This window comes from Leuciscus leuciscus (assembly GCF_965113295.1).
Source record: "Leuciscus leuciscus genome assembly, chromosome: 1".
NCBI classification, from domain to species: domain Eukaryota; kingdom Metazoa; phylum Chordata; class Actinopteri; order Cypriniformes; family Leuciscidae; genus Leuciscus; species Leuciscus leuciscus.
The window spans coordinates 52,458,553-52,473,741 of NC_138725.1; the positions used below are offsets into that span (position 1 = coordinate 52,458,553).

The 15,189-nt window shown below is 38.1% G+C and overlaps 2 protein-coding genes across 6 annotated transcripts in view; one reads left to right on the plus strand and one right to left on the minus strand.

Moving 5' to 3' along the window:
- Positions 1-965: 965 nt before the first annotated feature.
- On the plus strand, positions 966-6,448 carry LOC309481621 (apoptosis regulator BAX). The gene is made up of 6 exons (XM_082146608.1): positions 966-1,381; positions 1,487-1,517; positions 2,081-2,233; positions 2,513-2,645; positions 2,789-2,881; positions 2,977-6,448. The coding sequence occupies exons 1-6, from the start codon at positions 1,372-1,374 to the stop codon at positions 3,124-3,126; spliced, it is 570 nt and encodes a 189-aa protein (XP_082002734.1). The 5' UTR covers positions 966-1,371; the 3' UTR covers positions 3,127-6,448.
- Positions 3,956-15,189, minus strand: part of kcnc3a (potassium voltage-gated channel, Shaw-related subfamily, member 3a) — a 71,323-nt gene continuing 60,089 nt past the window's right edge. For 2 of the 5 annotated variants that reach the window (XM_082146519.1, XM_082146521.1), the window contains 2 exons: positions 9,355-14,560; positions 3,956-8,572 (listed from right to left, as the gene is read on the minus strand). In XM_082146519.1, coding sequence (XP_082002645.1) covers positions 14,397-14,560 — 164 coding nt within the window. In that variant the 3' untranslated portion in view covers positions 3,956-8,572; positions 9,355-14,396. The remainder of the gene's footprint in view (positions 8,573-9,354; positions 14,561-15,189) is intronic. The other 3 variants (XM_082146520.1, XM_082146524.1, XM_082146525.1) reach the window with 3 other exon arrangements.

A 15,189-nucleotide genomic window follows, 5' to 3' on the forward strand; every position in this document is an offset into this window, starting at 1 on the left:
TTTATTTTATTTTTTGGTAAATGTGTTTCCACATCTCTTCTTATGGGATAAAAACATTATCCACCTCAGTTGAGCACATACGTTTTTTTGTACACATTTTTAGAATTTATGCACAGACCTTTTGAGGGGCATGTGTTGAAACTGAAAAAGGGCACCCCCCTCCCCTTTTTTTTTTCTTTTTTTTATATCAAGATTATTTAGTAAGCCTAGGCCTACATACAAGGAAGAAATGGTCACATCTTCATGACAAATTCAATAACACAAAACAATAGTCTCAAAAGCTTTAGATTTATTCACTATTACAACCATAATAATAATAATATAGATATACAGGGTTTCAGGGCTTCTTTAGCCCTAAATCCCTAAAAAAAACATGTTTTACTACATTTATACATGTGAAGACGAGCGGAGAATATAGGATAGCCTACTGATTCAAAAATTAGTACGCGAATACGTGCATATTAACAGCCTTGAATGAACCATAATTTAATATTATTAGGCTACCATAACATGATTAAATGTTAATAAATAAAATGTATCGGCAATCATAAATCAAAGAAGAAAATTCTTAGAAATATATACCTAGGTGACGAGGATGACTCAGTCGTTCTGTGTAAGTTCCAGTACGAAACAGGGACTTTGTTCCTGTTTCGGGACCATAGTTCCTATTGGCTATGACTAGATGGCAAATGCAAGACCTCTCTCTCAGGTCCCACATGTCTCAGTCAGACATCAAATCAATCAAATATGAGCCTTTATAGACATAGTGTTTAGTACTTATTCAAACAACAAGATCTTTGTTGACCCCTGCGGAACTGCGGAGTTATCAGGTTTACTGACAGTTTGAGGATCGAACAAGTTTTACACAAGCTCTTTTTAAGAACTTTCATTGGCTAAATATTTGTAAAACAGACAGACAGACAGACTTAAAAGTGTGACCAATAGCATTGATTTATTGACGAAGAAAAAAACACCACCACCAAAAAAAGGGCATGAGCTCTGCACAGGTTGAGCCCTATACCTGTGCACGTGCCTGATATGCACAAACACACACACATTTCTTCTGAGCTAAGTGTCTTGTGAATTAATTACTTTGAGGATGACTGCTAAGTGTGGATTCGATTTGTTCGACAGATGGAAGGAAATGCAGCAAACAGAACTTGTTTCGCTTTTATTTTCACTTAGCCTAGTGAGTGAAGATGCGGACGACAGCAAGACGCTAGACCTGTTAGAAGTCTGCGTCACGTTTTACCCTACAATTATTGACGTAAAAGCAAATGCCATACATAGGTACACTTTCATTTTGTTTTGTGAAGTGACCATCAAAACCTATCGTAGGACCAAAGAGGAAGACAGGAAAAAGAAGCGCTCATGGCATCAGGTAGGCTATTCAGCCAAGTTAGCCTACTTACCGGCCTTTGCCATTATTTCCTGTGCGCTATATCATGAAATCCAGTAAAGTGACATTTACTTTTGTATCTCTTAGATGACCAGTTTACAAACAATCTTGTACTTCGGTAAGTTTCACATACATATTTGTTTGAAGGCTAGCCTATATCGAAATATTTGTCTGATGTTGAGCAGATAACTTTGTAAATAGGCTATATACCAGATAAATAAATACTTGTAGCCTTAAGCCCATTTAAAAAAGTAGGCTATATATTTTTTTCCACAATCAATGTCACTTCAAAACCTACATAATAATTTAACCTAACTATTTGATATGTTATATGTTATTCGTTTGTGCCATTTTTATTGCCATTCATTTTAAGTACTGAATAAAGTATTAGGTTGCTATTATATAGTTTCGTTTCATTATCCACCTTAATTTTCACGTATGTGTCTGGCTTCCGGTGTCATCCGCTTCCAGTTATTTTTAGCGGTAAAAAAAAAAAAAAAAAAAAAAAATTATAAACACCCTGGTTTACGTAGCGCAAATAGTTTCCCCATTTACAGCACTTTGTTATTCTTCTCGTTATTTCCCTATAGCGGCTGAATCGGAATACATTCACAGAAAATAGCTTCCGCGTAGAAAAATAATATATCAAAATGGATATATGCTTTCAAAATATGTTTTCAGATCAATAAGGGACCAGGTACAGAGGGCGGGAATATGTGTACCGTCTCTTCCTGAACCGCAGCCAATGAGTGATGAGAAGCAGGAGGAGCTCCTGGATCAGATGGCTGAAGTCATCAGAACCATTGGCGATGAGGTCGATACAAAATATAAGAAGTTAGTATCGAAAGGTCTTTTTGAAATGCGAGTGGATTACTGTAGCCTATTATAGAAGTCCGTATAAACAATATTATAATTAAAGTGAGATAGTTTAAGAAATAAAGTTGTGAGAAATGAGTCACAATTATAAGAAATGCCAATTTTGAAGTCAAAAAAGAAAGTAGCGATTAAAAAAAAAAAATTGTGACACAAAGTTGCTAACTTATTATGGAAGTGGGATATGGGCTTCAAGAATAATGAATTGTTATCAAGTATAGCCTGTGTGTTTAGTTTTAGCATGGTTGATGAGTTTGCACGAGTGATGGACAGACAGAGTTTTCAGAGGCTTGGAGACAAAGTGTTTGCTGATGGCATCACCTGGGGGAAAATTGTTACTCTGATCTGTGTTGTTGGAAAAGCAATCGTAAAGGTAGGCCTATGCAGTGCTTTCTTTACCTATACCATCATTTGTGTGTTTCAGTGCCCAAAGTGTTAAAGCTTTGTGACCAGATGTGTGGTTGCACTTTGATGCTTTTGTGCTTGTTTTTTATTTGTTTTGTTTTTTTCATATAGATTCTCGCTGATTATGTCTCAGGAATAGTGTCTTGGACACTGGATTACTTCAAGGATAACTTGCTGTACTGGATCTGCAATAGAGGAGGATGGGTACGGTTTGATTAACATGACAACACTTCTATTAACACAGCATTGATGAGACACATCTGTAATAGTCATTGATTAACTCTTTTAAATACCTTCAGATCAATAGTATCTCTTCCTTGGCTCGTTACTCCTTTGAGCAAGATTTCGGTTCCTCGTCCAGCCCGATCTCCCTCTCCTCTGGAGTCCTCTTCATCAGCGGAGTACTGCTGGGTGGCTTCATCGTCTGGAGACTAAACAGAGTTGCCTGAGGAGGGTCAGTGGAGGAATGATGAAGTAGAAGGATTTACAAATGCACCTGAATAACACAAACATGGTTTGATGACCGAAAATAAGAGAAGAAAAGGCTATGTACTGTTATGCACAAAATGTGTAAAATATTATAAAATATAGTGTATGAAAATACAGGAATTACAGATGTACTGCATGTGATATTTACTGTGCATCTCTCAGTCCGTGTCCGTGAGGAGAGATGCTTACATTTAAGCACATCCAAAATGGGACAATCACCAGCAAGACTTGAAATATCATATTGTGCCAAGTGAATTGTTCACTGTAATTTTGATGCAGCTGTTATAAAACTCTACCTCATGCAACCGTTTTAACTCTATGCATTTTTATTGAAACAAACTCTTTTAATAAAACAACAAATTCTGATCTCACCTGGGCCTAATTGAAAAATGGTTTGGTTGTGGATCAGTGTGTAGACAATGCTTTATAAATTAATTACTCTGTAATTAAGCAAAATAACTATGTACTATAAATATGGTGTACAAAAATTATATTGTTATGTTTGAAATTTAATTGTTTCAGCTTTCTCAATAATGTAGATTAAGAAAGCCTAATGCCCTTGCCCCAAAGCCATGATGATACATGTAAGAGAATTATTATTAAAAAATCAATTTGCTTATAAGCATGTGAAGGAAATTAATTTATTCTAAAAAATAATTACAAATAAATCAAATAAACAAAAACAGAAAAGAAAATAGGTAAACACACTAATTATTCTGTAAATGTGTTCTTGGATCCAAGAGTAACATGAAGAAATCACAACATTTGAAGAATCACACAGGACACATGTTGAAAATTTTGGCATGAGCTTTTAACATTTTTATTGACTTTTTGATAACTTTTTCTTTTTAAATTGGATTTCTTTTTTCTAATTGTTTTTTTTTTCCCTATCTAATGGAGAAGATTTGATCAGGTAGGTTAGCATTCACGTTCAAACTTTCATACTTTTAGTAATATAACGATTTTTAAGTCTCAGTTTTCACAAACTCTGTTAAATTATTACAGTTTATTAATTTTTTTTCTTTATACATTTCAAAAATATAAAAGGTAAATAATAAACATTCCATTGAAATATATTTTATACAGTTCTTGATATTTTTTTTCCCTTTTTTGTATGACAATAAAATTGTATCCAGCATCAATCTTAATAGCATAGAACTCATCCATTTCTTTTAGGGACCTTCTCTTTCTCACTGGCCTCTCTTTCTAACTCTCTGTCTCTCTATCCCTGTTTCTTAACCAGGGGAGTTTGGGGCGGGGGGAGGGGGGGTGTATGGTTAGGGTTGCGCTCAGCAGTAGACACAGCAGCTCCATTAGCTGTGATAGTGCAATGAATTTCCCCCCTTTAAACAAGCTACATAAAGTAATTAAAGTATAAAATGACAAAATACAAAAACAGATAGTGCATATTGGGCCAAACTATAACATATATACAGACACATGCAGTGAAAACTGAGTTCCTGCAGGGTGTTTTGTTGATATCTGCCCTCACAACTGCTGCATCTGTTCCGCTCTGAGTCTGTGGAAGCTCTGATGAATATTTACTACAGATACACAGACATCACATTTACAAATATCATCTTGAAAACGATATATAAACATATTAATATAGTCTTTCGAAATGGCTTGCATATAGCCAGAACTTACATTTGCTACGGCTACATTTTTACGAAAAAGGGAAGGGTGAGGAAAACTAGAAACAATATGTTCTTTCTTCCTCTCTAAGTGTCTCTGAGAGAGCAGTCGCAGAGTAGAGAGCCCAGGTGAAAGAGATGGTTACCTCATTCTGGCCATTCACAAATTATTCACAAGTTATGTCCTCATTGTATTCCATGCATGCATTATAATTCAACTTCAAACAATATGATAGAAAAACACAAGAACAAGGGATGCAAAAAAGCTTCTTCCTCAAAAATTGAGAAGGAGAGGGAACAGATGAGAGAGTGGGAGGGGATGCAAACAGGAAGTTGAGAAAGCGTGGAGACTGATTCTGGCTTTGTTCTGCTCCTCTCTGATATGTTTTGTATTTGGGTTTCAAGTAAAGGTATGTGACCTGTCAGCCATCTGGAGGGGTTGTGATCTCATTCACGCTAAGACAAACCCTCATGGGAAGCTTTTGCAGAGAGAGCGTCTTCAATTGATGTGGCTGTTTACATACACATTCAGGGAACAGTTTCAGGCACACTGGGTTTCCTATTCGGGATGAGATGAACATGTCCCCCCAATTCCTAATGACGACAATGAGAAAAAGGTGGACCTCCATCATTATTGCTCCAAAACACCATCCAATTTGACTTTATGAACGACCAGAGAGGTACACATTATCTTAACCAGTCAGCAAATGCTTGTGAGATGCAATTTTAGAACTGAGTACCATATATAAAATAAGTTCTGGTTACATATATATCCTACATACCCTCTGAGATGAGTATATGATTACATATAAATGTATATGCGAACTCGAAAAGTGCACGAGTGTCTTCCTGTACCCTGAAGCATGCAGGAGAGACATTGCAGAAGACGTAAAACAGACCTTACATATTAACCGAGAAGGAAAGGGAATTCAGTGCACCACTAAAGAAAGCGACATGGCTACTACAGCTGCACACGTCTGTCGCACCTTCAAGCTACTTGGGCCAGCTGCTAACGTTTGAAGTAACACTACACGGTCAGCAGATAACGCTGGCTCTTGTGGTGATGGAGCTGCATCTGTGTCGTTTTCCCTCCCTGGACACACAGCACCGGTAAACAGACACCAGCCAGCTGGCCTGAGCACATGGCATATGTGTGTGTGTTTGTGTGTGTGTGTGTGTGTGTGAGCTGCTAAGGTCTTGCTTAGGTGTTGCATAGGTAGTTACTAAACTAAGCTTACATCAGATTCTGAACGATGAATGCTGAAAGAACACAGTCATGGGGTTTTAAGAAAACAAATGACGCTTAAAGTGACATAAAAACAATGTAACTCTAACACCTAACCAGACTTCAACAAGAACTTCCACTTTTGAAAAAAGATGGTTCAGGTCTTGTTGCTGAAACAAAGAAGACAATAAAAGGTCTGAACAAACAGTCAAACAGTTGCTCACATGTGTAACCTATGATGTAAAAGAGATATTGGTGGAATCATGGCCTCCTCTCACGCAGGATAATGTTAATACTAATGCTAATATCAGAAATATGCCGCTAAGTTAATAAGAAAGTCCATTTTGGTGTGGCATGGCTGGTTTTAGTGGGTGATCAGCATATGTAATACTTTTTTGAAACTTTTGTAATAAAATGTAGTAATCCAGAAAAAAACCCCCAAAAAACGAGTGAAACAAATCTTGTCAAAACCTTGCAAAGCTCTGTACCACCCAAAATAATTCAGAGAATAAATGATAGAATGAAATGCTAATGTCAACATCTTCAACAAAACCAAGACAACTTAAGAACTCCAAAACCATGTTCAGCATGTTCTCCTGCTGAGCACCTTTGAGCTCAGACAGTGGCGCTACTCTCACATTATGGCTTCATGATTGGACAATAGTGCTTTGCGATGTAAGTGCTCAGGGTCTCAAGACACAGCACATAATGTTAATGTTCACTAGATTGATATTAAGTGGTTCACTTTTGATGGATAAAGCTTTGATTTTACCCACAGCATGTGGATGAAATAAAAAGAACAAACATGGCAAAACAACTCAAAACTTTCCATCAGGACTCAACATAAAAAGAAAACTTCACCCACAGCCTTAAAATCCCCTTCCACCTTGCTCTTTAGACCCATAACCGTCAAAAGAAAAGAGCCCTGTAGGTGTCGGAGGTCTCCAGAGGAGCTTTCGTGCCACTGCTGGAGGCTGCCATGACTGAGGGAGATCGTGAAGGGCAGAGCAGAGAGCCAGGAGAGTTCAAGTAAAGGGTGAAACGGTGGAGAAAGAGAAGGAAAGAAATGTCACTTGAAGCCATGGAGGGAGCAGTAGTAGTTGAAGGAGTTTGTCTCATCATTCAGCTAGACTCAGTGGGGTTTGTTTTTCTTTTATCCAACAAAACTGTGTGAATCTTGCAATCCTATATATTTTTACATTATTCTTTTTTATTCAAAAACAAAATATAGAGCCTCTCTTTTTTAAATATATTCTTTTTTTTTTCTCTAAATTTAGTAGCATTTAGCATAAACTTTTATTGTTTCCATTTGATTTCGGTGTTTAGTGATTCCAAGCCCTCTAATTTGGGGTTCAGGGCTTGCAGAAGTCATGCAGTTTAGTCATGCTGGTAAACAAAGTGAGAAAAATGCATTTTTAATTTTCTCTTTTTTTCAGCTTTTAGTTCATCCAGTCATAGTTCATCCAGTCCACTTAAAACCCCCTCTGTCCTTCATCAGGTGTCATGCACTTATGTTGTATTTTGTGTTCCCCACTTGAAGGTTAAGGACCTGCATTTTTCATCCGTGACCCCATCCACTTGTCCAGAGTCACCCAAATTGTACTGTGCAAACAGAGCGGCCCTGTCTTCGGTTTCCTCTTGCTCCTCTCAGCACGATCTCTACCATCTTTCTCTCTGTTTTGTTTTGTTTTTTGATTTGTTTTTTTTTGTTTTCTCATTCATGCCATGCAGTTCATCTACAGTGAACAGAAATGCTGAGATGCAGAGAGCTGAACTAAGAGAGAGAGAGAGAAAAGAGAGAGGCTAACGCTCTTTTCTTCATAGTGGGCAAAGTCACCTTTCCGTGGGCCCTGAGAAGGACACTCTGAACAAAATTTTCCAATTAGATGAATGGGGAAACTGTTCGTATGATATAGGAATATGGCAGGCCGATGACACTGCTGTCTATTTTCATTTAAAGCACGTGCAAGATCTCCAAAAGTTAAAGGAGTGGAAAAAGTTTGGCTGATAAACTGTTCGATCGAAGTGCTTGATGAACTCGCCTGTGAATGTGTGGTTGAATTGCATAGCGTTGAAGAGCATGATGGGTATTTTTCCACACATTATTTGTATCTGAGACTGGATTGAGGGTTTTGTTGTCCACTTTCAGGTGCATTTATCTTGGTGGAACGCCCCACAAAAATAGTTCTCGTTACTTTAAAATTGCATCCATTTCCACCAGGAAGGGTCTTGCCAGGACATACTACAGTTTGTATGCTGAATCCCACCCTTTTCCAAAGGCTGGAGATCCTTGTAGGAAGAAAATGTGTTTAACATCCTCCCAGGACGTGATATCTTATGTTTATTGCACCTACGTTGGGCTTTAAAATTAGTAATGGAGAGATGAGCGTTACAATGTATTCTTCAAGTGGGATTAGCGCAGCACTCCTTTCATCTCTCGTTTTCTCTCTTTCGCCGTCTCTATTTCCTGCAGTGATCCTGGGGGTTGCCTCTGGACAGGTTTTGCAGTTGGGGAGCTCGGAAAAGGGGCAGTTCAGAAGCTCAGCACTGTAGGAAAGAAAGACAGAAAAACAGGGGAATAGGAAAACGGAGGAAAGGGATATCAATATCACATCACATGTTGCATCGGCTCAATACAAACGCACTAAAAGCTACAGACCGCTAGAGGCTATCGCAGATGATAGTCGTTTCAGACTGTGCAACTGTGAGAGCCAAAGCTAAAGAAGCCAAACACACAATTTTTTTTTCTCTTTGTTTTGGAGTGATGTCCATAGAACATATTTTCATAAAGTCTCCTACATACCAATTTTAAAAAATGTAAATAAACAAAAAATCCAAGTGTACTCATAGCAAAGCCCATGTAACATGCGCTCAAAAACAAAATACACAAATGCAAGACTCTTGGAATCACACTCACAAAAACAAACACACACAAAGCTGAATAAAATTTCCAGTCGTTGAGGGCCACAAAAGCGTGGTTTTAATCTAGGTGAATCAAATCAACAGAATCAATTAATAATCATCGATTTTGTCAGCCCTCTAGGATGGACCAGAACAAAGCAAAAGCTCATTGTAGATCAGTGAACTCCTTCACACAAAGGGTGCGTCCCAAAACGACTCCCTATTCCCCATGAAGTGCCCTTTATTTTGATATTACCAAAAAGTGAAACTGGCATAGGGAATAGAGAGCGAGTGCACCATTTGAGCACAGCGCCAAACATTAGAAGAGCGGGAAAACAAAGTGTCACAATAAAAACAAAACACTAAGCACACAGTCAGGCACATGAGAACACAGTGTGACACACAGAACACCATATGTACATTCTTACACTGAGAAGCGTTCAGCTCCCTTCCTCCTCTCTTTGCCTTTTTTCTTTCTTCCTCAAACTGTCCTCCATTTCACGATGCCTTTCTTCATTTGTTGACAATCCTCCCAATACTCTGTTCCCCAAACAAACAATCTGTCCTTCTGACCCTCATGCTGTCATATCCTGATTTTGGTTGCGTCCTGATTCCACATAGTTTTTTTGTAATCCACTTATGGCAGACCGTGTTTGAAAAGTTATTTTTTAAATTATTTTTTTAAACAAATCACTGATTATTTTCCCTCAGTTTCTCATAATGTCATCTGGGCTTTTTTGGTTGTTATTTGGAAGCAGTAAGAGTTTGTAGTTTGGAATAAATGAAAGTGAACGATGAAATGACAAAATAAAGGAAGAGAAGGATACTGTGGAAAAGGAAGACTTGCAATGAGTGTTGGGGTCAAAAATTATTTCATATTTACACAGATGCACGTGTACACGTGGTGTTCGTAACTTATCATCTCTCTCTTTGTTTTGATTGACATCATTTTGGAAGCACTGGTATAGACAAACAAAAAGAGATTTACCTGAGTAGTGACAGGGGAGCGTAAGTCTGACAGAGACAGAGAGGATACTGGGTAATGTCGCTAAATCATTTGAACACGACCTGCTCTCCCCGTTTCAAATGCCACATTTGAATCAAACAATAGTTTCTGTGCTGTTAACTCCACATGCAGTCTCTGTACAAGAGAATTATTTACATTGCCCTCCGTGATTGCATGCAGCCTCTGCTTACCAGGGTATTTGCTAACTAAGCTAACTTGTGGCAGGCCTGTCTCTTTCACATCATAACTTCAGGTTTGAAATAAAGGGATATAAGTGGAGCTGTTCCATCCACTCTGTCCACCCTGACTATGCCTTTACAGATAGACAACACACAGCAAAACCACAAAATGCACTAGGATGCTAAGTGCTAGCTATCTTGTATATGTGGAAACATGCATTGCTGTTGTGAGCAGACTTATTAGCATCTTCTCTGCTCTGATCAGTGTTATTGTCTAGTGATTTTAGTTGTCAACAAACACGAGAGAACAGGAAATCCTTCAGGTCAGAGTCTGTTAAAAATGTCTAATGTATCTTTTCTTGAATCTTATATATAACAGGTAAACATTAAGGGCTAAAAATCAGTATTCTTAGCCTCTAAAGTGACCAAAGAGTGCTAATGATCTACAACACCGAATGCTACGTACGTCAGTTCATCCCTCGAAAAACCAGCAGAGGGGGCTAGAACAGCAAGGGGAAACAGAACAACCAATTTCCTCATTAATAATGCAAAACTAAGATGATTAAACAGGATTGATGATGTCATGAGATGAGAATACAAACTAAAATGGAGTTGCACAGGAGCTGATACTGGTTCAGGGGCTCAGGTGTTCGTATGGGAATGTTTTTATAAAGGAAGAAGTGGATTTTCTGATCTAGTCTTAGTTCACAGTTACTGCTTCTTTTTGCATATATCTGATAAGCACTGGGCTTTCAGAATAGTTCTCTGTGAAAAGATGAAAAACAATAAATCATAAAATGACCATTTGCAATGCTTTTGATGTCTAACAGAGAAAATGAAATTAAATCAAACGTACATAGTTAAAGCACATTCAAAACCCCATATTCAATACAACAGTTGTAATGGTCTCTGCCACCCAATAGCATTTTGGCATGCAAAACTAAGCCCCGCCCCCACCACCCACCCACCCACAGCAATCAAGTCAAAAATGACAGATTGGTAACAAAACAGCAATGAAAAAAAAATAGTTTGTACATTTGTTTCATGCAAATCATTAATATACATGTGCATATGAATATGAATATACACATCCATATGTACACACAAACATATACATAAACCTCGTTGTTAAAATACATTTTCTTATCAAAACAGATATATAGACTTATAATTTCCTTATTGCTCGCAATAGAAATCCATGCATGTGGAAATTACAAAATCAAACTTCAAAACTGTACATTTCATTAAGACCTGAACTATACAACCTCATAAAGAGCATAAAAACACAAAGGCAAAAAATAAAAAATAAAAAATAAAAAAAGAGAGATGAAGAGGAGAGGGACATGAAAGAGACATAAGAGATGAGAAATAAAACAGTGTTTTGGCTGGACCTGAATCATACAGGGATCTTAGTCTCCCTCTTTCTCTCCTTCTAAATATACCAGGTTATTTGTCTTAATTTAAGGTAACACATAATGCACACTTGCACTTGCTTGTTTTACAAGGCACCTTGTAACATACATTTTTAATAGACACCTTTTAAAAGAATTGTCTTTGCACGCAGTTAATGCATATTTTCGAAATTGAGTTATAAGCAAAATCAGATCTCTCGGATTATAATCTTGTGATGGATGGGTTTGGCTCCACTATGAAAATAGTGTGGTGTAGTTACTGCATTTTGCCTTTGTATGGCTGGATGACCTGTTGGTTCAATAATAAAGAAAACACTTAACATCTACACTTAAATGTCTAACTTAACACTCCAGTTACACAAGCACACATGTGGTGTCACATCCATCCAGCAGATGGTCCCTCGCTCACTGTCCTGAGACCTTCAATGTATATGAAGCATGTACATAAAGCAGGGCAGCGCACATGCAGACGACTAATGATTGGTGTTTTACTCATTCAAGCACAGAGCCACACATTAGTTCGCTGCTGCCATGCAGATGCTCCATGTAATCAACAACCTCCGTGATTTTCTTCACTATAGCAGTGAATGTCTTTAACCAAGAAAGAAGAGAGGAGGGAAAGAGGAGTGTAACAGGTAATGTGGCAGTAGCAAAGACACATGAAAACAAAAGAAAACTATATTGATTAATTCAAAAGAAGGGTTACATATGAACTGTAAAAAAATAACAAATAAAAAATTTGATATGGGTATGTTGCAAGACTATAAAATAATCAAAAATAAATAAATAATGCTACTTTGCGTTCTGATAAAAATGTATCACTTATACCCCAGGTTTTCTGTTGTTTCACATGGAGAGAAAGACAAGTAGAAGCTTTGTGAGCTGCCATTGCAGAGATATCTTCACCAGAGGTGTGTTTTGCATCTGTGCACTCAAAGATGCAGCAGATCGACACAAATCCCCCACACAGTGAAACATATGGCTCATATATCTGCATTACAGAGTTCATTTTGTCATATTTTCTTTTTCTTCTCTTACTGACCGCTGTCAATCCAGCATCCATTCAATGTTCCCTCCTTTATATTGGAACGAAGGTCAGCATCCAAGAGACAGAGCAGGCAAAAAATATATATAAACAGAGAAAGAAAAGAAGAGGACCATATAGAGAAAACAAACTGAACTGATTCAAATACTGCATTCAAATAATAGGAATAACAGTAATCAGAAAATGATTTATAATGAAGGAGGGTGATGCTAATGATGGTGATGATGAGGATGAAAAGGTCCAGCTAATTCTTGCCATTAGTAGGGAAACTTTAAGGTTCACCACAGCCCCAGGATTTGTGAATATGCAGTGAGGAGTGCAGTTCAGCTTGATATGTCTTCATATTTATGAGGAAGTACCATAGGAAAGGATATATTTTAAAGGAAGTTCCTTCATGCACTAGTATACAAGTTGGACAGGGTCCCGAAGAAGTGCAGAAGGTTGCAGGCCCTTAATAGGATGGCTACTTCTTATTTATTTTTTTGCCATGTGTCCAGACCACTGCTCTTTTCGTTTCGTGGTACTTGGTGTTGAATATGTAGAGAGTCAAAATACAAAAACCAACACATTAATTGTAGATCTCCATGCAACAGCACGGATATCCTGTCCTCCCAAAATGTCAACTCAAAACCGCCCGCGCAACTCCAAACCCCAATCCCAATCGCAATGTCCAAATGCTTAGTACAAAAATAGCCTCTTTTTTTTTTTTTTTTTTTTTTGTAATGATCAGTTCTCGGTCTCTCTGTTAAAGTTAATGGTTGTACATAGTAAAGTTTGAAGCGTTCATCGTCAGCTCCTCAGGGTCAGAGGTCATCATAATAGTTGATATTGCACAAGAATGGTTTAAGCATTTTTCTTTGTCCTTAATAAAGAGCATAATAATTATAACGGTGTGAATTATATTTTCAAATACTGAGTGACAACAAATGTTGCTGTAGGAAATACTCTGTATGAATAATTGAGGCCTAAGTGTTCTTGTGTTATAATCATAATACTCATGGCCTGAATCACCAAAAACTCCTTCATCACAATCAAATCAGCCAAAATGATCCAATCCATTAATTCTCTACTGCAGGGCTTACTTGTAAGTTCAAATCAGTCCAGCATACAGTGCCTTTTTTTTCAAATCTTCATAGCAGTTAAAGGGAATCGGGAGTTTAGATATAGTCTACTTGCCTAATGGACATCTTTTCTTGCATGCACTTGAACTACTTGCATGTTGTCTGTGACCTATGACCTTTATCATTCCAAGCTTTGATATGAAGTGAATTTTTCAAGGCCTATAATGGTGTATCAAAGCTGATCTCAGCGACTAGCACTCAATGAATAAGCCTGCTGGATCACAGTCTCTTTTTTTTTTTTTTACAACCAGCAATCAGGCAGGAACGTGTGGGAAAGCCTACTGTCATTCAACTACAGGGAAAGATTTCCTACAGGGTACTCGTTGCTGCCTATGGACCAGTGAGGAGTTTTATCCTAATAATATTCAGTGCTTCTTTTTTTTGTTTTTTATCTTCAATAATAAGGCATAATCCGCTGAACGTTACAGCATATAATTGTTTTTAGTTGCCTGTCTGAAATATTGCCTGAAGTATATGTGATGAAGTCGTTTTAGTACTTAAAGCTCTAAATCCCTAAATAAATGTATCCCATTCCCTTTGAGGCACGACATATTAAAAAGAGTAGTGTGTACCCCCACCCTGTCCAGTCAATGGAGGAGCGGAGGTGTGAGTACTTAGCGTCGTTATCATGATTATTAATACTATTGCGGTATGACGTGCGTGAGGGTCTTTTTTCTGTTTATTTCGTTGCCTTTCCCTAAGATGTGCTACAGAATGGAGGGTATGGGGGATCGGCAGCGCCGCAGAGGGCCAGGGGACTCGTAGGGTTCGTAGGGTGAGTTGTTGATGGGGGTGATGGGGGTCAGGCGCAGGGGGGCCCCTGTCATCCCCGAAATATTATTCAGGCTGCGGGACTTCTCATAGCCAGCAGCTACAAAGCGAAAATCCAGAGGGGATGAATGGTCAATGGATAGATTACATACATCAGAGAAAGATGAATGAATGGAATTATTATGGAAGCAAAAAATAGTTGGATTCATTCATGGTGAATGACAATTTTTTTTTTTTTTTTTGTAAAAAAATCAGGGGAAAGGAAGAGAGGGAGAAAAAAAAATGGAAGGCAAAGAATGACAAAATGAGATGGATGTAAATGACAGAAGCAGACAGACAGAAAGACAGACAGGGACAGACAGAGACAGAGACAAGGACAAAACAGGAAAATGAGAGTTATGAAATGTCATCAAGTCAAATTATTTTTTGTTGTTGTTGTTATGGCACAGCAGTAATAAAAAAACTCCCTTTAGTCGCAGCCACATACAATTTTCAGGGAGAGATAAGAGCAGATGTGTAAAAGAGCAGGTGGATGAAGCACCTGATGGCTGACTCAGACCAATAGTGAGGTAATGAGTGTAGCATCCAGGTGTTTGACCCAGTCTCAGACGGAACACTCTGCGTTCTGATACTAGCACTGGAGTCCAACAGAGAGTAGCAGAGGAGCTCCGTCTAGTCAAAGCAGCCTCACTCAGCACTCTGGGCCAGGTGAAGCTTGTGCCTTTCAGA

Bases quoted from the DNA above. Each gene is read 5' to 3' on its own strand.
- LOC309481621 (XM_082146608.1), top strand. The intron at 1,518-2,080 runs GTAAGTTTCACA...ATATGTTTTCAG, and splicing joins ACAAACAATCTTGTACTTCG to ATCAATAAGGGACCAGGTAC. The intron at 2,646-2,788 runs GTAGGCCTATGC...TTTTTCATATAG, and splicing joins TTGGAAAAGCAATCGTAAAG to ATTCTCGCTGATTATGTCTC.